Genomic DNA, 22,596 nt, shown 5'->3' with positions numbered 1-22,596 from the left:
AGGCGCTGTCAGAATGCCACGACCCATGAGGGGATTCTCCCATGACCTCTCATTCATCCATTCTTTGGTGTTATTACCTTTTGGACTGTATGCTGACCCTAGGCTCAGGAGGGCTGGGACCCAAAGAGGACTGAGGAGGGTCCTTGCCCTCATGGAGCACGCAGTCCAGACAGTAATGGCACAGTGCGGTGTGTGCTGTGTGGACCTGGAGGGGGCATGCCTAGCCTGGGGGCACCTCCTCAGAGATGCCTTTTCTGACCACCTTGCTGAAGTAGTCCCCATCCTTCCAACGAGGTGCTGTCACATCCTCTCTTTTGGGTTTCAAAGCACTTTCTAGTATCTGCAGGTTATCTGTTAGTGTGGTCTCTATCTGAATGCTTTGCTGAGTGCCTAGTATATGCCAGGCAGTGTGCTAGGCCCTGAGGACACAGAAGTGAAAGAACACATTTCCTGCCTTCCTGGAGTTTATGGTGATGAAAGTGATGGTAGGGGGACAGACCATAACCAGAATAAGCAAGTAAACATGTGGTATACATAGGTATTATGGAGGAAGGGAAAGCAGGCAAAGGGGATGTGGGTGAGGGAGGGGTAGTATTTTAGGTAGGGTGGTCAAGGAAAGTGACATTTGAGTAGAAAGATAAGGAGGTGATTCATGCAGCTACCTGGGCGAGGAGTGTATTAGGTAGAGAGACTAGGAATAGCAAGTGCAAAGGCCCTGAGGCAGGAGCACTCCTGGTATGTTAGAGGAACAATGGGGAGGCCAGTGTGGCTGGAAAGGAGGTCAGAGATGTGGTGGGGGCCAGGTCATGGAGGACCTTGTAGCATGGCAAACACTTGGTTTAACTCTTAGTGATATGCGAGCCATTGGAGGACTTGGAGCAGAGTGACATGATATAACTTACATGTAACAGGATCCCTTTGGCTGCTGTGTTGGGAATGTGGGTAGTGGGACTGGGTGGAAGCAGCAGGACTGGTTAGGAGGCTATAGTAATATTCCAGGTGAGAGGTGATGGTGGCAGTGGAGCTGATGAGAAGTGGCCAGTTTGGAACATACTTTTAAAGTAAACCCCATAGCATTTGTCGAGGGATGTGGGATGTGAGAGAGAGGCCAGGATGACTCCCAGGTTTTTGGCCTGCGCTGAGGGGAGGATGGTGGTGACATTTACTGCGATGAGGAAGAGGAGGTCATTTTTAGTTGGGATGAGTAGTGGTCCGGGAGCTGTGCCCCCACCCCTGTCCAGCCTCCAGCACCTGCCTTCCTGAGACTCAAGCTCAGACGGGCATGGGGAGGTGGGGAGGAGGAAAGGGAAGTCACTGGAGGAAGGGGGAGAAGATGTAGATTATTCTTTTCCTGGAAGGATGCTGAGGAATATAGTGCATTTGGCTGCTGGGTGGGGGCCACTGATCCTGTTTTCTTTCAAGAGGCAAAAGCAGCTGCGAGGAATAGTAACAATAACTCTCTCTCCTTGTCCATGGCCTGCAAAGCAGTCTCTCACACAGCCCACCTGCGGCCTGTGACAGTTCTTTGAGTTAGTTCCACCTGACATGGGAAAGTGAGGTTCAGGGAGGGGATATATCTGTCCATGGCCACACAGCCAGGAAGCAGCAGAGGCCAGACTAGAACCCAGGTGTCGGGCTGCTCATGCCTACCACGACAGGCTCCCAGAACTGCCAGCAGATCTGGGCCAGGGACTAGGTTCTGAGCACCAGTGAGCCCAGATTAAGTAGAGGGATGGCTGTATCGTCCTCCCTTCTCCCTCCTTTCTTTTTTCCTCTCTACATATACTTATTGAGCCCTACTGTGTGTTAGGTGCTGAGGATACATTGTGAACAAGGCAGACCTTGCCTTCAGGGGGCTCCCAGTTCACCTCGGTGGACAGAGATGAAATAATCCATTTCATGAGTAAGCCACTCATTACAACTGTGATAGCCATGGCCTGTTAGTGCATCTGTGGCCAGGTCTTGGGTGGGTGGGCACTGAGCACAGCAGCTCCTTTCATCGCCACCCCAGCTCCACAAGAAAGGGGCAGGTGAGCACCTCAGTGGGTAGATGAGGTAGTAAAAAGCTAAGAAAGATGGTCCAGTGGTACTTGAGGTTATGGGTCCTAAGGATGGGGAATGTGGAAGCAAAGCATTGTTACCTCCACTTCTCCCACCGCCCCTACTCTTTGCCTGTTGCCACCCACCCCTGCCTACAGGTAGCAGAGAGCAGGACAGCAGGGAAGCCATGCTCCCTTTGTGCCCTTCAATAAAATCCTGGGTGCCTGCAATAGAGTGGCCCTTTATATCTGGGCTTTGTGGGAATGTCTTAGCGATTGATGGGCAGTGAAAGAGTGTGGCCAGAGTACCCTCTCAATTGCCCAGTTGTGTCCACAGGGTCAGACCTCCTGAGACCTTAAGCAAGTATCTTATGCTTTTGGACTCTCAAATGGTTTGGCGGATTAACTTTTACACACGGAAAGCGCTTAGTGTGGATTCTGGTACATGGTAGATGCACAGTTATAGCAGAAGTGTCTCAATGCTGAAACCTCAGCTGTAGCTTGAAGAGGGAGGAGACTAATCACTGCTCAGACCTTGCACCTCCAATTACTGCCACCCTGCATCGCTTAGACACCCGTCATAGGTCAGCCTATCCTCTCTCCTCCTACCCTGATCCCTAAGAAGAGGGTCCCTAGCTGTCTGTGTGTGTATGGGTGGGAAGAAGGCCAGGGAGAGGAAGGGGCATTTAACAAGGGATTTGAGGATTGAGTTGTAGTTCATTGAGCACAGCAGGATCAAAGGGCTGAGCAGGCAGAGGGTGCAATACCCGCAAAGGTCCGAAGGTGGGAAGGAGCTGGGTGTAGTGAACAGCCCTTTGGGGCTGGAGTGGAAGGAGAGAGGCGGAAAGTGGCTTCCTGAGGTAGGGCCTGTCTCTGACCAGGGCTCCCTTCTCTGTGAGACTGGGCCTGCTCACCCTCCCCTGTTTCCCCCAGTTCCTGGCCTCCCTAGACCCATTAGGGTGGGGGCCCTTTATTACCTCCCTGAGAGGTAGAAGCTTGCCCTACAGGAGCCTCCCAGCCAGGAAGTTCTTGGTGTCCAGCCCAGGTGCAATACTGCCAACCTTACTCTTCAGAGCTAGGGTGCTGGGTGGGGGGACGGTCTGTGGGCCAGGTTACTTGGGAGGGGGTTTCCACAGCCCAGAGCACCCTATATCTCCCTGCCTAGGATGGTCATACCCTGACCTGGTGCTGGGACTCTGAATCCTTGATTGGACCCTCTGCTCATCTGCCCCCTTGGGGGTCTCTTCCCTTTTCCCCTTCCCCCTTCCAGCTCTGTCTCTAGACCTCCTTCTCACCCCATATCCCAGGTCTGTCTGTCCCTCTGTCTCCTTTGCAGGTAGGTGGGGAGGGCTCTCTCTGGGGTCGTTCTCCTCGCTCGCCCCCTGCCCTCCGCGCTGTTCCCTGCCAGGGTCCCGCTCCCCCGGGGTGGGCAGAGGTGTGGAGGGCAGGGAGCCAGACGCATCTGGCCGCAGGAGGGCGGGGACCGCTCCTGCCTTCACCTGGAGCAGATCCTGAGGGCTCGGGGTCTGGGACCCGAGGGGCCGGATTAGAGGACAGCTGGGGCGGCGGGGCTGGGTGGGGGGCGGGACCTCTCGCGCTCCCCTCCCCCACTCCCTTAAAGGGCCGGTGGGCGTGCGGGGCTGCGCGGCCCTGGGCGAGGAGGCGTGGCGGGCCAGCTGGCCAGGGTGGCCAGGGTGGCCAGGGTGGCCTCTCCGCTCCACTTCCCCGCTGCTGCCTGCAGTGCCCCCGCCCTTCCCGCCCTTCCCGCTCCTCCCTCCCTCCTTCCCTCCTTCCGTCCCTCCCTCCCTCCCTCCCGCCGTCAGTCCCCCCATCTCTGCTCAGCTTCTCCACAGCGCGGCTCCGACACCTGAAGGGACCGAAGCGGCGGGGAGCCCCGACAGGCAGCGGGGAGGAGCGGGGCGGGCGGTCCAGCGGCGGCCTCCGCATGGCCCCGCCGTGAGAGGCTGGACCCAGTGGCCGGGGCCACGAGAGGTGAGTGGGGCCGCGGGGCCACCTTGTCCGCGGGGCCCGGGTGCTCCGGGACCCCGCCCCTCCCCGAAGCCGGGCTGGGGGCCGGGAGGGAGTGCTGGGGGGTACGCAGGCCGGTTGGTGGGGCGCCGCCCTCCACCCTCGGTGCCAGCCAGGGTCTGCTAACAAAGCTACGTTTCCAGATCAATTCCGCGGCGGCTGGAGCATCGGAAGGATACGGTTGTCATGGAGATGGGGCCGAAAGAGGAAGCTCGGGGATGGACAGGTCTGGGCCAGGGAGTGGGGGCACCGCTAGAGAGCCCCAGGCCAGCCTGCAGGGAGGGTGAAGGCTGGCTGGCCCAATTGTCTCCTGGGCTCTGCCTCCGGTCCCCCCTTTTGTATAATCTAAGTGTTTATATGTGCGTTGATGGGGTGTCAGTGGGAGCTTGGTGGCCAGGGACCTGGACTTTTGGGTGCTGGGCCTGCCAGCAGCCACCTTTACCGCGGAGCAGCTTTGAGGATTTATTTCTGTTTCCAGTTTCCCAACTTTGACAGCCTGGCTTGGCGGCCAGGCCTCACAGGCTCTGAGCTCTGCCGCTAGATCAGGGGCTTGCATGGGGGCGTGGCAGGCAGTGGGCAAGGCCCAGAAGGCACATAATGGCCGTGGCAGCTGCAGGGAGGGAGGGGTCTTTGGAGCCCACTGCAGGGCTGGGGTGGGGAGTCCACATGTGGGAACCCCCTGTCCATCTGCCCCCCCTTCCCCCCAGGAAGAAGTATTCTGACTTTTGCTGTCCCTGGAGGATCTGGGAGCTGCCTGAGTCAGAACTGGGGGTATTGTCTCTGCTCAGGCCCAGGGGGCCACTGCCTCAGTCTACCCTTTCATCTTGGGGCCAACATGGGAGGCCTTAGAAGAACTGGGGGCTGAGGCCTCAGCCAAAATGGAAGTGGGTCTGAGATCTTTGGCAGGCTCAGAATGAGCCAGGCTGAGCTTGATGGGTGGGTGAACTGGGAGCAGGGAGAGGGCTCACGGTTTGGAGAGGGCTCCCGGTTCGGCCAGGGCAGATGGGCAGCCTGGGTCTGAGGAGAGGCATATGGAATGTTCTGGGTTCCTCAGCTCTTTCTTCCAGACTCTGGAAACAAAAGCTGCTTAATGGGAGGGGTACTCAGGCAGCTTGAGGGAGAGTGGGCAAGGGACATTGGGACCCTTTCCAAGGCCAAATCCCGGCACTGGGCAGATATAGTTATTCTTCTACCCCCTCCCTTGGGACGTTAGGAACCCTACCCCCTAGGGAAGCTACACGTTCTGTGACCTGTGATCTCTGAATCAGTAAAATGGACCAGGTACCCTCTCTTCCCCACCCCAGATCTCTGGAGGAGGGACCACCCTTCCCAAGAGCTCCCCATTCCCCTGTGTATGGTGAGAGGCAGTGGCTTTTGAATGGGCTATTGCAAAGTTTGGTCCTGGTGGAAACATGGCAGGTCCCCAGGTTGTGGCCTGAGCCAGAGGGTTCCCACACATTGGGGTGAGTAGGTGGGTGGTGGCCCAGCTAAGGGTAGAAGAATGACTGCAATGTCCTTGGAAGGCCTCCCTGCTGATGCCTCTTTCAGGGGCTGAAGCCTCAATGCTTTGGTGACTTGTACCTTGTAGCCCCAGTGCGTGCCAGACTGAGAGGTTTCCCTCCTGCTACTTGTCCTGCTGTGACAGCCATGAGGCATGGTTCCTCAAGCTCATCTGGCCCGCAGTGCTTCCTGAGGGGAGGGAGCAAAGCTAGCTGGAAAGAAGGACTTCCTGCTCTTGACAGGGCTGAGGAAGAGGGATCAGAGGGTAGTACCTCGTCCAGCTTCCAGATACCGATTATAACCATGGAGCAAATGCTCTCATACTCACAGCAGCTTGTAAAGGGAGGTGCTCCCATTATTTCCACACTGTGGGAGGAGATACTGAGGCTCAGGGATTAGTTGCTTGTTCAAAGTCACCTAGGTAGCAAGTGGCAGAATCAGGATTTGCACATGAGCAGACCTGTCTGAAGCTTGGACCTATGTCCCAAGTCTCATTCTCTCCTTCACTGTAAGTAAGGAGGTTTCTTGTGAAACCTGACAGAGTGCCTTTCCACCTGGGGCAAGGGGGTGACCTTGGGGGAAACTGAGGCACTAAGCTGGGTCTTTTAGAGAAGGGATGAAGACATTCCCATTCCAGACATCGGCTTGCAGGAGAATGACACTACTTCTCTCGACAGACGATGCTCTAGACATCCTTTGCCAGATGGTCTTTTCCAGGGAAATCTGTTTTGAGTGGCATCTTATGTCTGAGACTCCATATTTAGCCTGGCTTCTCACATGGGAGGATACACTCAGGCTGTCACCCCTTGAGGGGTGTTTGGGGGAGGGGTGGGCTTGGGCAGCCCTGATGCCTTGCCACAGCTCAGGCAGAGGTGGGGCAGGGCCCACGTTCCTGCTAGCCCTGCCCCAACTGAGGGCTGCCCTACTGGTCTCCCTGGGACCTGGCTGTTTCCTGCAGAGCCCTTGTCCCCCTAAGTGGGTTTGTTCACAGCTAAGTCTGCTTCCTTGAGGTCTCGACCCTCATTAGGTGGTGAGCCACTCCAGGGCTGTGTCTGCCTGGCCCTTGGTGACTCCAGAGTCCAGCTCAGCTTAGGCCAGGTCTGGCCTGGCTGGTGGGCTGCTGGAGGGAAGGACTGTCCTCTCTTCCCACTCCTACCCCATCAAGCCAGGCCCTGAGCTCCACTTTTTGGAGTTTCTCCCTTCACTCCCTTCCTTCCCCCCTAACTTTTTGTCTTGTGAAACCTGATAGTACAATGAACGCCCATCTATATACCCTTCACCTTGAGAACTAGGTTTGCCAGTTGTTGACATTTTGCCCACAGTTTTTTCTCTCTTTGAACCTTTTAAAAGTAAGTTGCAGACATTATAACACTTTACCTCTAAATACTTAAGCATGAATTTCCTGAGACAATGACATTTTTCTATATAATGACTGTATTATTAACATATCCAAGAAATTAATGACACAATTTAACCTAATATATAATCCATAATCAAATCTCTTTCGTTGTCCCTGTAATGTTCTTTATAGCTGTTAAAACATTTTTTTTTTTACCAAGCATCACACGTTACATTTAGTTATGTCTTTTTTAGTCTCCTTTAATCTGGAACAATCCCCCTGCCTTTTTTTAAGTCTTGTATGACACTGTCAATTTTAAAGAGTTCTGCACAGTCCTCTTGTAGATCGTTTTACACTCTGGATTTGTGTTATTGCTTCCTCACGAGTAGATTCAGGTTAATCGTTTTTTTGCAAGAATATCCCATAGGTGATGTGTCTTCGGTGCATCCCATCAGGAGGCACTTGTCATTAGCTTGTCCTATAATAGGTGGTGCTAAGTTAGGTCACTTGGCTGAGGAGTCCCTTTGTTTCAATCCCATTGTTCCCTTTTCTCTACCTCCAGAAGCTTCATCCACCTGGTCATCCACGCACCTGGCCAGCAAAACTGACCAAACGCCTACATCAGATCACACCCCGGAGAAAGGCAATTAAGCTGACATCGAGGGGACTATAAGGAGTTCACAGCCCCAGGGGTGTGGATGGGGTGAGCCACAACTTGGGGGAGGTGCCTTCAGAGTGGGGGAGAGGCCCAGAGAAAGTACGAGGCGTGCAAGGAGGGAAGATAAGAGGGAGGGGGGCAAGACAGGAAGAAAGGGAGTGGGACTGGAAAGGGGGTGTAGCTGGCCACCCAGAACCACGAAAGGGTTTTGAAGAGGGGGGTGATGGGCAGACTGAGTGCTGGGAAAGGCGCTCTGAGGAGGGTGGAGTGGGGTTGGCTAGGCCAGCATGCTGGGAAAGAGCCCAGCCAGGAGGTCAGGAGGAGATCCAGCATAAGACGCCGGACACTGGGTTCAGGGCCGCTGTGTATGGCGTACAGAGGGAATGGAGTTGGTGGTGTGGTGGCCCTGCGGGACTGGGGTATGGCAAGTGGGGTGGAGTAAAGAGAGTTTAAGAGGCAGAATGGAAAGGCACTGGGGTCCGACTGGAGGTGGGGAAAGCTGTTGCCTGATGGCTTGGGAAGGGTGATAGACAATGTGGTTTTAAGCCTGTGAGGTCTGAGGTATTCTCCAGGTTGAAGGAACAGTGTGTGGGAAGCTCATTTCCCCAGGTCTTGGTGCTTACCTGTGGCCACTCTCTTAGAAGCTCACTTTGGGATGAGGGCAGAGGGATGGTTACTCCTAACCCACCACAGGGAATGGATGGTGGGCTTTCAGGCACCGGCAGGGGAGGGACTTTGAGGAGGGGTCAGAGGCTGGCTCAGGGCAGCTGTCCCTATAAATCAGGATGCTCTCTCCCTCGAAGCCCCCCAACTCCCTTACCTCATTTTGCTTCTTTATGCTTGCTTGGAAAAACCCCAACCCTGGTCAGATCCATCGCCCAGGCTGTTCCACTTCTGACCCGTGCAGCTGAGTGGGGCTGAGAAAAACCTCTACCCTCAATGGTCTCACTTTAAGGTGAAAAGCATGAACTTCAGGTGGGTCCTCAGTTCTGTCCACCCGTGGGTCCTGAGTCCTCCCCCTCCCCCTACCTGATGACTACGTTACACTTTCTCTTCTGCCCTCAGCCCAAGCCCCTCTTCCCCGTCCTCCCTCACGGCTGCTCACAGTGCTTCCTACATCTTTGAGAAAATAGAAACAATCAGAACTTTCTCAGACTCCCAGTGCTACATTCACCCATCTGCCAGCATCTACCCACTGCTCTGCCTTCCTCCTGTCACTGTGGTTGAAATGTTCCTGCTCCTGGTTAAGGCCACTCCTCTACGTGTGCACTAGATCCTGTCCCCTTGCACCTACTTGAGGACATTGCTCTAGCATGGCTCCCTCCTACATTATGGGTTCCCCCTCTCCCAGGTCATTGGACCAGCAGATATCTTGCTGTTGTTTCTCCTATCTTAAAAGATGGCTCTCTTGTCTTTTCCAGCCAGCTACTGCTGCATCTCTCTGTTCCCCATTTACAGCAAAACTCCCCAGAACAGGTGTCTAGACTCATGGTCTTCATGTCCTCTCCTCCCACTCTCTCTTGACTTCACTCCAATTGACCTTTCATTCCCTTCCACTTCACTGACTGCTTTTCTCAAGGTCACCAGTGTCCTTCATGTTGCCATACCTGATGGCCACCTCTCAGTCCTCATCTGTGGCATTTGACACACTCAGTCTCTCCCTTGTCCTCGAAAAATTCCTTGACCTCCAGGATATCCATTCACCTGTTTTCCTGCGACCTCATGAGTTGCTCCTCTCAGTCCCCTTTCCCCCACCCCCCTTAATTTTGGAGTGCCCCAGGACCCCCGCCCTTGCCTGGCTTCTCTTCCTCATTTATATTCGCTCCTGTGCCCATCTCACCCAGTCCCGTGGCTTTAAGCACCACCTACATGCTCCCAGTTTCCAAATTTGTATCCCAAGCTTTGATCTCTTTTCTGAGCTCTACTAGCCTACTCAGCATCTCAACAGTCATGTCTGCTGGACACCTCAAACTTAGCTTGTCAAAAACTGAACTCCAAGTCTTCCTCCCAAACCTGCTCTACCCAGTCTTCCCTATCGAAGGAAAGGCAGCTCAATCCCTGTAGGTGCTCAGGGCCCAAATGTTGGTGTCATTCCTGACTCTTTCTCTCCTACCCCATGTACTGTCCATCACAGGGTGAGGCTTTTACCAGCAATGGGCTGTGGCTGAATAGGAGGCACAGTTTCAGAGATGGGAACAGGGACAGGGAGGCAATAGTGGGATGGCCCAGTACTCACTTTTCACACCTGCTTGCTTTGTACCACATGCTGCTGGCCCTCAACCAGCCCCAAGGAGACCACAACCTTTGCCAGAGCCTGTGCTGAAGTCTTAAAGTAGAGAGGAGAAGATAGGGGAAGAGGAAGGGAGGAGGGGAAGGGGGACTCAGCAAGGGAGGGGTTGAGTGGGGCTGTATAATCAAGAGGTTGGGGATGGGGTAGGGAGGAAGGTCACAGGGCATGAGGCAGGGAGGGAGAGGGGTTTTCTTGGGAAAGTGTGGACAGAAAGTGTGAGGATCTAGAGAGTGCAGGGTAGGTGAAAATTGGGCAAAGAGAAGGGAAGATGACATTTCTTAGTTCATCTCTTCCGGTTATTGAACCAGACTGGGGCAGGGGGCTGCTCAGAGACTGAGCCTCTTGAGTCTGCCCCCCTGTGGGTGTTTTAGCTGAGCAGGGTTGGTTGGGAGGACTTGCACTTGGTCAGTTCATTATAGAGCTCTTTTTTTTTTTTTTTTTAAATATATCTCTATTAATTTCAGAGAGAGGAAAGGAGAGAGAGAGAGAGAGAGAGACAGAAACATCAGTGATGAGAGAGTCACTGATCGAGCCCGCAACCAGGGCATGTGCCCTGACCGGGAATCGAACCCCGATCTCCTGGACCCCAGGTCAACGCTCAACTGCTGAGCCACGCCTGGCCGGGCTCATTATAGAGCTCTTGGGGTTCAACTCTCAGTCCACAGTCTCATGGGTCAAATGTGGCTCAAGAAGTAGAGTGAGTCTCAGGTGTCCCCTCGAGCTCCAGGAAGACAGAGCAGCAGCCAGTCACTTCACCTGAACAGCCTAGTCCTTTGTGGTCCCAAATAACTGAGGGCTCACCCTGTAGGGAAGTCAGCTGGGGGTAGAGTTGCCAGTTATGAACATGATTTGGGATTTGACAGCAGACATTGTGAATTTCAGCAGTGTTGAGGGCTCTCCAAACCAGCATGCAGATGTATGCAAATGATAAGCAAATGAGGGTGCTAAGTGACTTGGGGGTGGGGAAAGAAGCAAGCAGGGAGATGTCAAGGGATGACCTTTGCAGAGCTGGGCCCAGGGGCCCCTGAAAGAGACAGCAGGCTGCAGGGCACATGCAGATAAGATGCAGATGTCACCCAGGGCTCAGGGACCTCTCCCGCCTGATCATGAGAAAGAGGAAGCCTTCCAGATCCCTACAACCCAAGGCAAGCTGGTTCCTCAGGGGCCAGAATGAGAGAGTGAGCCTGGCCAGTGACCCTTATTGGTTGAGTGTTGACCTATGAGCCAGGAGGTCACAGTTCAATTCCCAATCAGGGCACATGTCTGATTGAGGGCTCAATCCCCAGTAGGGGGCGTGCAAGAGGCAGCCGATCAATGACTCATCATTGATGTTTCTATCTCCCTCTATCTCCCTCTCCCTTCTCTCTCTGAAATTAAAAAAATAAAAAAAAAAAATAAAATAAAAAAAAAGAAGATGAAATTGGGGTGGTGCTAGGCTCCTTAGTGACCCCAGATTGACACCACCTAAAGGGCATGGATGCCTTTTAAGGGATGCCCAGGCACATGGCCCTTGCCCCTGGTGTGGCTTTTGTGCCTTGAGATGGAAATCTAAGAGGGTGCCTCGCCCGGGTGGCAACATTGATGGCACCAGGACTGTAGGGTCCTCACCTGCCTCAGGAAAATGTGGGGCGCTCTCTCTGGCCCACCCTCCTGGTCCTCCCAGAGCTTTTCCTGTCTCCACCCTCAGGCTGCTCTGAAGTCTCTGCCTTAAAACCTGCTCTGGCAGGCTGCCAAGAACAAATGTCTGTTGGGGCCCACTGAATGTCCTGTGCTGCCTGTTACTCTCCTGTGCATTCCTCGCCCCGTGTGGGCAGCCAGCCCATTCCCCTACAGACCTGAGACAGGATTCTGGCAAGCAATAGCTCTTACCCTTCCCAGAGCACTCGTAGCCAGCTCTGAGCTGAGCATTGCACACACTCCATTCAAGCTGGGAAGACCAAGTGGGTTAGGAGGGATTGGGGCCACTTTGGGTAATGGAGGCAGGAAAGTTCCCTAAGCTCCTGGGTAGACAGCCCCTCTGTATTATCCTGGGCTCCTCCCTGCCCTGGGCAGTTGGGATATTGAGAAGGTACATGCGCAGGTGGATCTTTGTCTAGGGAGGGTGCTTAGAGCTCTGGGATGACGAAGGTCCTGACTTCCAGACTCCTTAGCTGGTGGAGGGTAGGACTGGGAAGCATGATCCTGCCCCTGAGGTGTCTTCCGATCAACTCCCTGCTGCCCATGCTGCCAGTGCCCAGCATGTTCCTGTGGAGTCCTGGAGTGCCCATGAATGGTGTAGGTCTGTTCTGAGCACCTACTGCACGCCAGCCCTCTTCGCTGATTATCTTATTTAACTGCCCGTGTGTATACTTGTGTGTTCGTGTGTGTGTGAAGATCCCAGCCCATGTGCTAAAATCTGGGTGAGCTAGGGAGTCAGTATAGTAGGAATTTTGGGGAAGGGCAGTGGGACAGTGGGGATGTTTGAGTGCATTCCCACTGGGCATAGAATAGGCCTAAGAGTGAAAGGTTTTCAGCCCCCCCCCCCCCCCCCCGCTAAGTAGCCCTCGTAGAACTTTCTCTGAGTGTTCAGTATCAGAAGCAGAAGGTCCTTGGGGATTTTCCAGGTTAGGGTTCATGCCCAGAGCCTATGGATAGGCTTTAGTCCATGAGCCTCTCAAAAGATACTCAGAATATTGTGCACATATGTGATTGTCTGGAGTGGGATCCACAGCTTCATCAGATGCTCAAAGAGGTCCAAGACTTGGAAATTGTTAGAGATCTCTGATGAACTCGGGAAATGAGGGGTTTCATTCGCCCAAGCTTCCCTCACATACTGGAGGCAAAACCAGAGTGTCTTGGCTCTCAGTTCTGCTCCCTGGGACAACTGTATCTCAGCTTTGCCTCTACACTGACATTCCAAAATGATTTCTTCTGATCCCAGCCTCCTTGACATACCCTGCCTGGGCTCTAAGCACCCATGAGCATCCCACACAGGCTCTTAGATTTTGCCTGTCCTGGGTCCCTTATCCTAGCTCTGCCTCCTGAGTCCCCATTTCCACCAAGTGGGCCTGTACTCCCCCATCTCCTCCCAAACCCACCCAGCCACCTGATGCCACTGGGTATGGCTGTGGTCAATGTGGGAGTCTGTCTTCCCCACCCCCATCCTAGCGTGAAGCACTGGGTTGTCCCTTCCTTGCCCCTGGCTTCTCCCAAAGCAGAATCGTTTCGATCCCAGTTGCCCAATGATGTAGGTCTAGCTGCCCTGAACCTTGCCCCTGGGCTCCTTATCTTCACCTCATTCCTCGGAGGACTGCTTCCTGAGTAGCTACCCAGCACCCTCCATGTGTGTTTGTGTGTGTGCGTGTGTGTATGTGCTCCCAAATGCCTGTACTGTGTGCTCCCTCACAGACCTGCTTATAGGCACCTGCACCCATGCCCTCCCCGCTCTGTCTTATAGAGCATGTTGGGCCTTGGAGCCCTCCCTGCCTGGCCCCTCTTCCAGCCTTTCCTTGGGCTCCTCACAGTCCCTGGCTTTGGTCCCAGAATGGAAGGCACTGTATGAGGTTATCCCTGTGACAGTCTAGTGTTTTCCAAGCAGAATGCCAGCCTTGCCATTTTCTGGCTTTGTGACCCTGAACATGTTCCTCAACCTCTCTCAGCCTCTGCCTACAACAGGGATGATTGTCATCTCCAAATATTTAGATACTGCCCACTGCTTGTCAGGCACTGTGCTGGGCTCTGGGGGAGACAACCTTGAATGTGACATAGTCCCCATCCTCACTGAAAAGGGGGTTTCAGTTCTGCTAAGTGATGCTCCATGGAGGCGTGAGAGAGTGCCGGTGGTCACAGAGCCTCTCTGAGGAGTCAGTGTTGGAGCTGAGCCCTGAACGACAGAAGAGGCAGTCATTTAGAGATCTAGGGAAAGAGCATTCTAGGCCAAGGGTACAGCTGGTGCAAAGGCCCTGAGGTGGGAATGAGCTCAGGGAGCAGAAAGAAGGCCACATGGCTGACGGGACGGGGCGGGGAGAGGGCAGTGAACCAGTTCAGACAGGGCCTTTTTAGGCCATGCTGAGGAGACCAGATTCTAATTGAAGGGCAGAGGGTGCTGTTGGAGGGTTGTGAGTGAGGGAGTGATGTGATATATTTGTTTTTACAACTCACGCCCGCTTCCATAGGGAGAATGGGGAGGGGGACACAGTGGTATCAAGAGCAGCTGAGACCCAGAAAGTGGCTGGCTTGGCATTTATCCCTGGCCTAGCCAGAGACCCACTGTCATCATGGGCCCCAACTTGGTTGGGGCTGAAAAGAGGCTGCTGAACCCAAGGTCATCCCCAAAGCAGTGGTTAGCAGGAGCCCCTGCTTGGAGCAGGGCTTGACTCAGGCTGAGAGGATGCAGGTGATCTAGCTACTGCCTGTCATTTGTAGGCATCTCCTTGGAATGCATGACCTGTGACCCAGCTGTGCCCACCTCCCCACTCTTTCCAGCAAGGCTGGAGTTGGGCAGAGTTACTGCTTTGGGTGGACTCTTCTGGTTGGAGATTTGAGCCCTTGATCTTGTGGGAATGGAAAATAGGCCTGGGAAACTGGAGGCTCGTCCTGCCCCTCCAGCCCATCCAGGTGCAGAGGGCGGCTACTCTGAGTTCCAGAAGCAGCTACGTGCTGTGTGACCTCAGGCAAAGCCTGTCCTGTCCTGTACCTTAGTCTCCCCATTAGTCAAATGTGGTGGTGGAAAGAGTGAGCCATAGCTGCCTTTCTCCTTGACCTCTGTAGTGTGTTTTTTTCCCTTGGATCTCAGCTCTCCAGCATTCATGACCTTAAGTTCTCCCACCAACCCTGGGGAACGAGAGCAGAGGTGATGCCCCCATTGTGCAGAGCAGACCACCACAAGGAACGAGTCCCACGGCACACAGTGGCTCAGCGTGAGGACTTGGGGCATTGTTTCACACCTCTGCCCTGAAGGCCTCCTTTCTGTGCCCCTCTCCTGAGCTCATTAAGAGAGGAGGGTCCTGGCTCAGCTCTTTCTGGGCTCAGCTGGCCCTCAGCCCAGGCAGGGATTCTGGGCCCCCCGCCCAGAGTGGAGCTCAATGCTGCCCCTTGTCTGCCCACCCCCAGAAGCTGAGGATACGGCCCAATGCCCAGTGTTGGCAGAACCTCCATCCTGCTCCCAGCTGCAGCAGGACATGGCAGGGCAGGTAAGGCTGAAACCAGCCCGAGGTGGCTGCTGGAAGTTGGGGGGTGATGTAGGGGCCTCCCAAGAGGTCCTTAAGGTCCATAACCCTGGCTTTGGGGCTGGTGTAGACTGAGCATCAGGTGACGCTGCTTTTACTTCCAGATCCCAGGCTTCCCTGGGAGCTCAGGGAGAGCCCTGACCAAAGAGGAGGCACCCGTCCTGCCAGGCTCAGCCTCCATGCGTGGGTGTGGGAGCCTGAGGCACCCCGATGGAATGGAGTGAAGCCCTGTGCCCCAGATCCAATGCTTATCCAGGCCCTTGAGCTAGAAAGGAGGCTGGAGGACTAGAACTCAGGCAGCAGGCCAGGAGGCCCCACTCTCCCTCCTCTTTCCTTTCTCAATGCTCCTCCACCCCCAAGGAGTCTGCCTGAGAAGATGACCTGTTCTCTCCCTCCTCCAAGCACACAGCCCACGGGACCAGAGTGAAATAGCAACCGAAGCAGCAGGAATTTAGGGCACACCAGCAAGAATCCCTCACTCAGGGCCAAACCCCTCAGGGTTCTGGGGTCCTAGGATCAGGGTCCAGATATTCTAGAGCCTGGCTCTTCAGTCTTTAATATATGAAAGTTTTTTGTGTTTTTTTTTAAAGTAAAATCTATGCTCACACAGTCTTCAAAACTCTAGGAGATGACACTCAGAGTGGGTGGGCTGAGGCCCTAAACCCATTCTGGCTCAGGAGGTCTGGGGGGAGGGCTTCATCATCTGTGATTTAAGTCCTTCAGGTGACACTTATGCTCAGGCAAGGGCAGGCAGTATGGGTCCCACTTAAATCCCTGTGACTTACCTGCAGCTTGTTCTGCTGCAGCCCAGGAGGCTGGCGAGCCCCTCTCCTCCTTCAGCTTCTCCTGAGCCCCTAGAACCCCTTCTCCAGAGGGGAGTAGGGGGTGCTGGGGAAGCTGAGGCCTGAAAAGAAGAGGCAGGAAGTTGTTTGGATAGGCTGGTTTGTGTTCCTGGTGGCAGTGCTCATGGGGTGGGGTGTGGGTGCAAGGGGATGGTGAAAATAGCCTAGACTGGGTGAGACCCTGGCAGACAGGGATGAAGGGAGAGCCAGACACAGCCCAGCACATCTAGGCAGGGAGCCTCTGGGAAATGTGGGCTGGTTCCAATCCATTTTTAAAGGGGGCAGGTGGAAAGGGCAGGTAAAATGGATCTTCTCATTTTATAGAGGAGAATCAGGTCCAGAGCAGGGCAGAGGGTCTGGCCTGGGTGGGGCAGGGAGGAGTCCTGACCTGGACCCATAAGTCGCATAGTGAGTTGGGCAGAGCAAGGCTTTCCTCTTGCAGGGCTCCCCCCAGAGTTCCCCGTGGCAGCCTCCTCACGAGTTCCTCCTCAGGGCTGGGTGAGTTCTGCAGGCCTGGGTGTAGGGGTACCCCAGGCCCCCTCATTCTTCCCACAGCCAGAGCTTTGGGCACTGGGCAGCAGAGGCAGCGACGCTCCCAGCACGGCTCCGGGGTGGCGCTGCACCCGCCCAGCACCCTGGACAGCGCCTCTAGCGGGGCTCCGGGTGGCTCACTTTGGCTTCTCTGAGGTGGACTCTGCTCTGATAGAGCTGCACTTCTGTTGACTTCCTTGCCCCCTCTCTTAACTTCCCCTCTAAAGGCAGCCCCCAGCCCAGCTCCCTCCATTCACCACAGATTCACTGTTGTCTGGCTCCGGAGCCAGGGTGAGAGAACATACAAAGAGGCAAGGAACCTGGCTGCTGTCAGCCTGGGGTTTTGACTCCGTCACTCACCAGCGGGAGAGGAAGGGGGCTTGGAGGAGTCCTGGACCCTTCCCTGGGCCCTCTCAACCTGTCTTCCTCAAAGGGCTTCGGTGAATTCTAGGGGGTACAACAGAGACATGTAAGAGGTAACGAGGAAGGCAGAAATGGGGCACATAGAATGGTAGGGGATTGGGGGAGAGGAGATTGGGCTGGTTTGAGCAGGGCATTGAGGATACCACAGCCTGAGCCCAGACACGCGCCAGGAGGCCCTGTAGAAGGTCATCTAGGCCATCCTTCTGTCCCCAGGCAGGCTACCTGGTGTTGGTTCCACTGGGCTTTAGACCCCCCAGCACCTGCCTTGTCTGACTCACCCCTTCATCTCTCCATCTGCCACCAGGTGTAGCAGAGTCCCAGCCAGTGCAGGGTAGAAGCAGAGCCTGCCATGGACGAAGATCGGCTCCCATCGGTACTGCCTGGGGCAGACGGCGCCACCTGGAACTCTAGCCTGCAGCCTGAGGAGGAGCCCAGGGTCCAGAATGGAATGGCAGAGAGTGAGGACCTGAACAGTAGCCACAACAGCCTAGGACATGAGATAAGGGGCACCCTGGTGGACACTGAGGACCCCACAAAGGGCCCCTCCATGGCCCTCCATGGCCTTAGCCTTGGTCTCTCTCTCACCAATGGTCTAGCCCTGGGGCCAGACTCGAACATTCTTGAAGATTCTACAGAATCCAGGCCCTGGAGGGCTGGTGGGCTAGCAGGAGGAGAAGATGCCTCCAGGAGCCTTTGTCCAGACACTGAGGACCCTCAGCTAGGGTAAGTCAGTGTCTCAGGATAGGGGCTCACCACATTTGGCTGCTCCATGCTATGTGGCCTGGGCCTAGCCACTTAGCCTCTCTAGTTCTTGTTTTTCTCATCCATAAAATGGGAATTTCTTGTCCCTATTTTGCCCAGCTTCTGGGTATTTTTGGGGGAATAAAGCCACGAGATTTCAAAGGTGAACAGGCCTGTTGTGCCCCCCACCCTCAGTCTCCCAAACCATCATGGACTATTTCTATGTGGAACTGGAGGGCCATACTCCCTCCATCGCAGGCTGGACATTAGAGTTCCAAAATGCCTTGATGTGGAAGGTCATCTGGTCCCTCTCTCCACTTCCTGGAGACGAGGATCTCCTAATTCTGCGACTGACATCAAGAGAGTAGGCTTTGTGGGTTAATCTCTGTCAGCTACTCCTGACCTAAGCACCATCTGGAAGCTCTACCGGGAATCTTACTTCAATCCTTCTTATTGGAGTTACAGCCCCATTCTACTATCCTTAGCAGGAGGTGCAGAGACCTGGTGTCTTGGAGGTGCCAGTTGGACAAAGAGGGTGGGGATGGGCCAGGGGAATGTCTAGAAGACCCCAGGGTAGGCTGAGAATAGAAAGTATAGAAGTCTCAGTGTGCAGGAGGTGTGTGGGTGTGTGCACAGGGAGCATGCATGTGTGTGCCTGGCTTGTGCATTGGTGTGTGCACAGGGCTGTGTGAGCATGCTGGTGCCTATGACTCTGCATGGTTGTGGGTGGAGGGTGTTTGTGTGTGCTTGGCCTGTGCATGTGTGGGTGCACACTTGGGACTGCATGTGGGTGTGTAGGGCCGAGTGTGCCAACGACTCCGTGAGTAGGAATGTGGTATGCGGGGTCCAGTGCTTGTGTGTACTGGGTATGCTGTGGCCATCTAGGCAGGTACTAGGGTGCCAGCTGGCTGGCAGTGGGGTATGGCAGGGGGCTGGGGCTTCTGGGAACACACTTTTTGCATTTAGGCAGCATATTTATTTAGGGTGCCTGAAGATGGGGGCACATGGAGATTTGGAAGTTGGACTGATGATCTTCAAGCCCTGCCAGAACCACCACTCAGTTCTGTGCCGGTGCATGAGAGGGTGGGAGATGGTGGGGGTAAGGACCATTTGTGGCTGTGACAATAAGGTGAGAGACCACCAAGGGCAGGCTCTGTGTTGTTGCTCAGATGTCTCCAGGACCCAGCGCAGGCTTGACAGAGGTGCCTTTGCTGGGCAGATTTAGTGTCTGCTCTGTGACCCATCTCTTCCCTCCCCTCCTACTGGAGGTCCCCGCCAGGCATCCTGCCACCTTTTAGATTTCTCCCCACTTCCCCACTTCTTTATCTGGCCCCTAATGAGGCTGCAATTTCAGCTCCTGTTGGGACTGGGTTGAAAGCCAGCTTTTCCCCCCTCAGGTCAGTATGTTTCTCCAGGAAATACACTGGGACCAGATCTTAGACACTGGGAAGTCCGAAGAGGTGTTTGAGGGGAAGGGGCACTTCCCAGTCCTCCAAATACAGCTCAGTCTCTGTTAGACAGCAGTGCTGGGGCAGAAGCTGGGCCCAGCCAGATCCTCATGGGGAGAGAGAGGTGCTCTTCGTTGCAGATGATGGGCTGAATTTGTGAGAAATGGGCAGGGCTCAGCATGCTTCTTTTTTTGTTTCTTTCCTTCTTGCTGTCTCTGTTTCTATCTTTGTCTCTCTTCAACTCTGTTACTCTGTCTCTCCTATTCTCTGTCTCCCTGTCTCTGTTTCTTATGCTCTCTGTATCTTTTGGGGCTTTTTTGTCTCTCTTACCTCCCTCTCCTTGTCTCTATTTTTGTCTCTTGTTTCTCTCTCTGGGTCTCTCTCTCCTTCAGTCTCTCTCCTCTTCCTTCCCTGACCTCCCTGCTCACCTGGGCATCTCTCCAGGATGCCTCGGTTCAATCTGTGTGTGATGCTTTGTTCTCACAAAGCACAGGTGCTAGGGATACATCAGTGAGCAGAACACACAAAAATTCCTACTCTCATGGAGCTTATTTCTAGGGGGGAGACAGCTACTAAATCATAAAGTAATAAATGATTGTATTTAAGTATGTTAGAAGGGGTAAGTGCTTTGGTAAAAATGAAGTGGGAAAAGGGGGCTGGGGTGTTTGGGGGCAGGTCTCAGTAATAAATTGGGGGTCAGGGCAGACCTCGTTGAGAAAGGGACAAGGAAAGAGGCTTTGGCCCGAGGGAAGAGCACTCTGGGAAGAGGGAACAGCGAGCACAGAGGCCTCTTCTGGGGCAGGGGCAGCGCAGGGCCCTGCAAGGGCTCAGGCAGCAGGCTGAGCCGGGCGCTGCAAACATCTGCTCCTTCACCCACTGCACCACGCGGCAAGGTTTGCTGAGTACCTACTGTGTGCTTGGTGCTTCTGGCCTTGGGTGTGGGGAGTCGGGTGGAGCTGAGGAACGGATGGTACACAGGGGAACAGGCAGAATACTCCATCCTGGTAGGGCTGGGAGGACAGGAAGCGCCACCCTGCGGATGGAGAATAATGAGGGGGGCTGGTGTGGGGGTGGCCTGGATCTGCCCCTCAGCCTCTCCAAGGAGGTGGCATTAGGGCAAAGCCTGAGGGCTGGAATGTGGTCGGCCAAGCTAAGACCCTCCCAGGCTATAAGGACAGCAAAGCTGTCACCCACTGGGACTCTGGCTGTGCCGGGGAGAGCCCTGTAGGCCAGGCTGCAGGAGGGCTCACATTCATTTACCGATGAGTGCTATGAGCCAGGCAGGGGGTGGGCACTGGGGGGTGGGCCATGCCTGTCCTTTTCACTGCTGTACCCCAGTAACCAGCCAGTGTCTGACAGTACTGGCTGAAAAAATAAACAGGATACAACCCATGCCCATTCCCTACCCTCAGGGAGCTCCCAGGCACAGATGGGGTGCCCTGTAACGGGGGCACCCTGGCAGGATGCTGACTGGTCGTTGTATCCTGCAGGCTGGGTGGCCCTGGAGAGCCCGATGTACGGGATGGCTTCAGTGCAACATTTGAGAAGATTGTGGAGTCGGAGCTGCTGTGGGGCACCCAGTACAGCAGCCTCGACTCCCTAGACGTGCTGAGCCTCACGGACGAGAGTGACAGCTGTGTCAGCTTCGAGGCCCCCCTCACACCCCTCATCCAGCAGCGGGCCCGTGACAGTCCTGAGCCAGGGACTTCCTTGGGCATTGGGGACATGGGGCCCGAGGGGGACATGGGAGCAGCTGGCGGTGATGGGGAGCTGGGCAGCCCCCTGCGGCGTTCCATCTCCAGCAGCCGCTCAGAGAACGTCCTGAGCTGCCTGTCTCTCACGGCCATGCCCAATGGCTTCCATGAAGATGGACCCCAGGGCCCAGGTGGCGAGGAGGAGGAGGAGGAAGACACGGACAAGCTGCTGAACTCAGCCAGGTGAGGCAGGGCCAGGCTGGGGGCAGATGGGAAGACAGACCCCGGGGAGGGGGCAAAGCAAGTGAGGGCACCCAGTGCCCAGAGCTAACAGCCCTCCAAGGTCATCTTGTCCTTCCTCTGCACCCAGACTTCCCACCCTAGTCCTGAGGGTCTATTCTGCTGTTCCAGGCCTGTCTAGCCTGGTGGGGACAAGGACCTATGCTGCTGGCTTGTGGAGCATCTAATGACCTCACTGAGGGCCTCTCCCAGAAGTCTGAATTGATTCCCTCCTGGAGCACTGGAGCTTTTTTTTTTTATATATAAAATATATTTTTATTGATTTCAGAGAGAAGAAGGGAGAGGGAGAGAGAGATAGAAACATCAATGATGAGAGAGAGTCATTGACTGGCTGCCTCCTGCAACCCCCCTCCTTCCCCGCTGGGGATCAAGCCCACAGCACAGGCATGTGCCCTGACTGGGAATCGGATCTCCCATCTCCTGGGTCATAGGTCGATGCTCAGCTGCTGAGCCATGTTGGCCGGGCGCCCTGGAGCTTCTTTCCCTGCTCTGGCCTCTGTGTGGATTTTCAGTGGCCTGGGGAGACCTCCCAGCCCCTTCCCCATGCCTCTGTCCCAGCGCCTCTGAGCCTCTCCTCTCCGCCCCACTGTCCCTCTGCAGCGACCCCAGCCTAAAGGATGGCCTGTCTGACTCGGACTCAGAGCTGAGCAGCTCAGAGGGGCTGGAACCTGGCAGCACAGATGCTCTGGCCAACGGGTGCCAGGGGGTCAGTGAAGCTGCTCGCCGGCTGGCTCGCCGCCTCTACCACCTCGAGGGCTTCCAGCGCTGTGATGTTGCCCGGCAGCTGGGCAAGAAGTGAGTTTTGTCTCCACCCCCCCCACCCCAGGCAAACCCAGTGTCTTCCCCAACCCAGTAGGTGACTTCTATAGGGGTGTCTGGTGCTTGGGGGCTCCCAACAGTCCCTAAGAGCTCCTCCTCCTGCCATTGTCCTCATTCCAGGACTTGCCCTAAATCTGTTTCCTTTCTGGGCTGCCTGGGTGAGGGCCCACACTCTCAGGGAGGGGAGGTGGTGACAGAGCGTCCCCTTGGGGCTGGGGAGTGGGATGTGGCATGTGGTTATGGGGCCATGATGGATGGCAGTGAGGACAGAGCAGCCGCCTGGAGGCTAGTGGCCTACCCGGGGGCAGGGAGAGGAGGATCTGGGAATGCCTGGGACCCAGGAGCTGGGGAAGGGGTTCCTGGTCCTCATGAAGCCCCACTCATTGTCTGTTGGAACTGGCTAAAGGGGCCAAAGCCACCAAAGCATAGCCCTGGCCTTTGAACTGGGGGGGAAAGGAACTAGGCAGATGGGAATCCGGAAGGGGTTGGGGGGTAGGTGGGGACTGTGAGGCTGAGGAAATTGCCTGCACATCCTGAGCATGTCTGACCATCAGCATGTCTACCTGCCTTTCCCCTTCCCACGGAGTGCCTAGCACCCACATTAAGGCTCTGAGATGTGCAGAGCAGGCCTAGCTCACAAGGCTAATGGGGACAGTTCAGACCCTAGGCCCCCAAGTGTGAGCTACTGGGGGCTTAGGCCACAGGGAGGCCCTAAGGCTGGCTCTGCTCCTGGATCC

General features: G+C 55.2%; 1 protein-coding gene across 1 annotated transcript in view; it reads left to right on the top strand.

Moving 5' to 3' along the window:
• The window catches only part of PSD2 (pleckstrin and Sec7 domain containing 2), a 95,851-nt gene that overhangs the window by 50,073 nt on the left and 23,182 nt on the right, over nt 1–22,596 (top strand). Inside the window, exons 2-4 of the mRNA XM_016214163.2 lie at nt 17,162–17,580; nt 20,537–20,983; nt 21,641–21,835. Of these exons, the coding sequence (XP_016069649.2) occupies nt 17,207–17,580; nt 20,537–20,983; nt 21,641–21,835 (1,016 nt within the window). The 5' untranslated portion in view covers nt 17,162–17,206. The remainder of the gene's footprint in view (nt 1–17,161; nt 17,581–20,536; nt 20,984–21,640; nt 21,836–22,596) is intronic.

Source organism: Miniopterus natalensis, chromosome 4, assembly GCF_054644295.1.
Source record: "Miniopterus natalensis isolate mMinNat1 chromosome 4, mMinNat1.hap1, whole genome shotgun sequence".
NCBI lineage: Eukaryota > Metazoa > Chordata > Mammalia > Chiroptera > Miniopteridae > Miniopterus > Miniopterus natalensis.
This window is presented reverse-complemented; position numbering and strand designations above follow the sequence as displayed.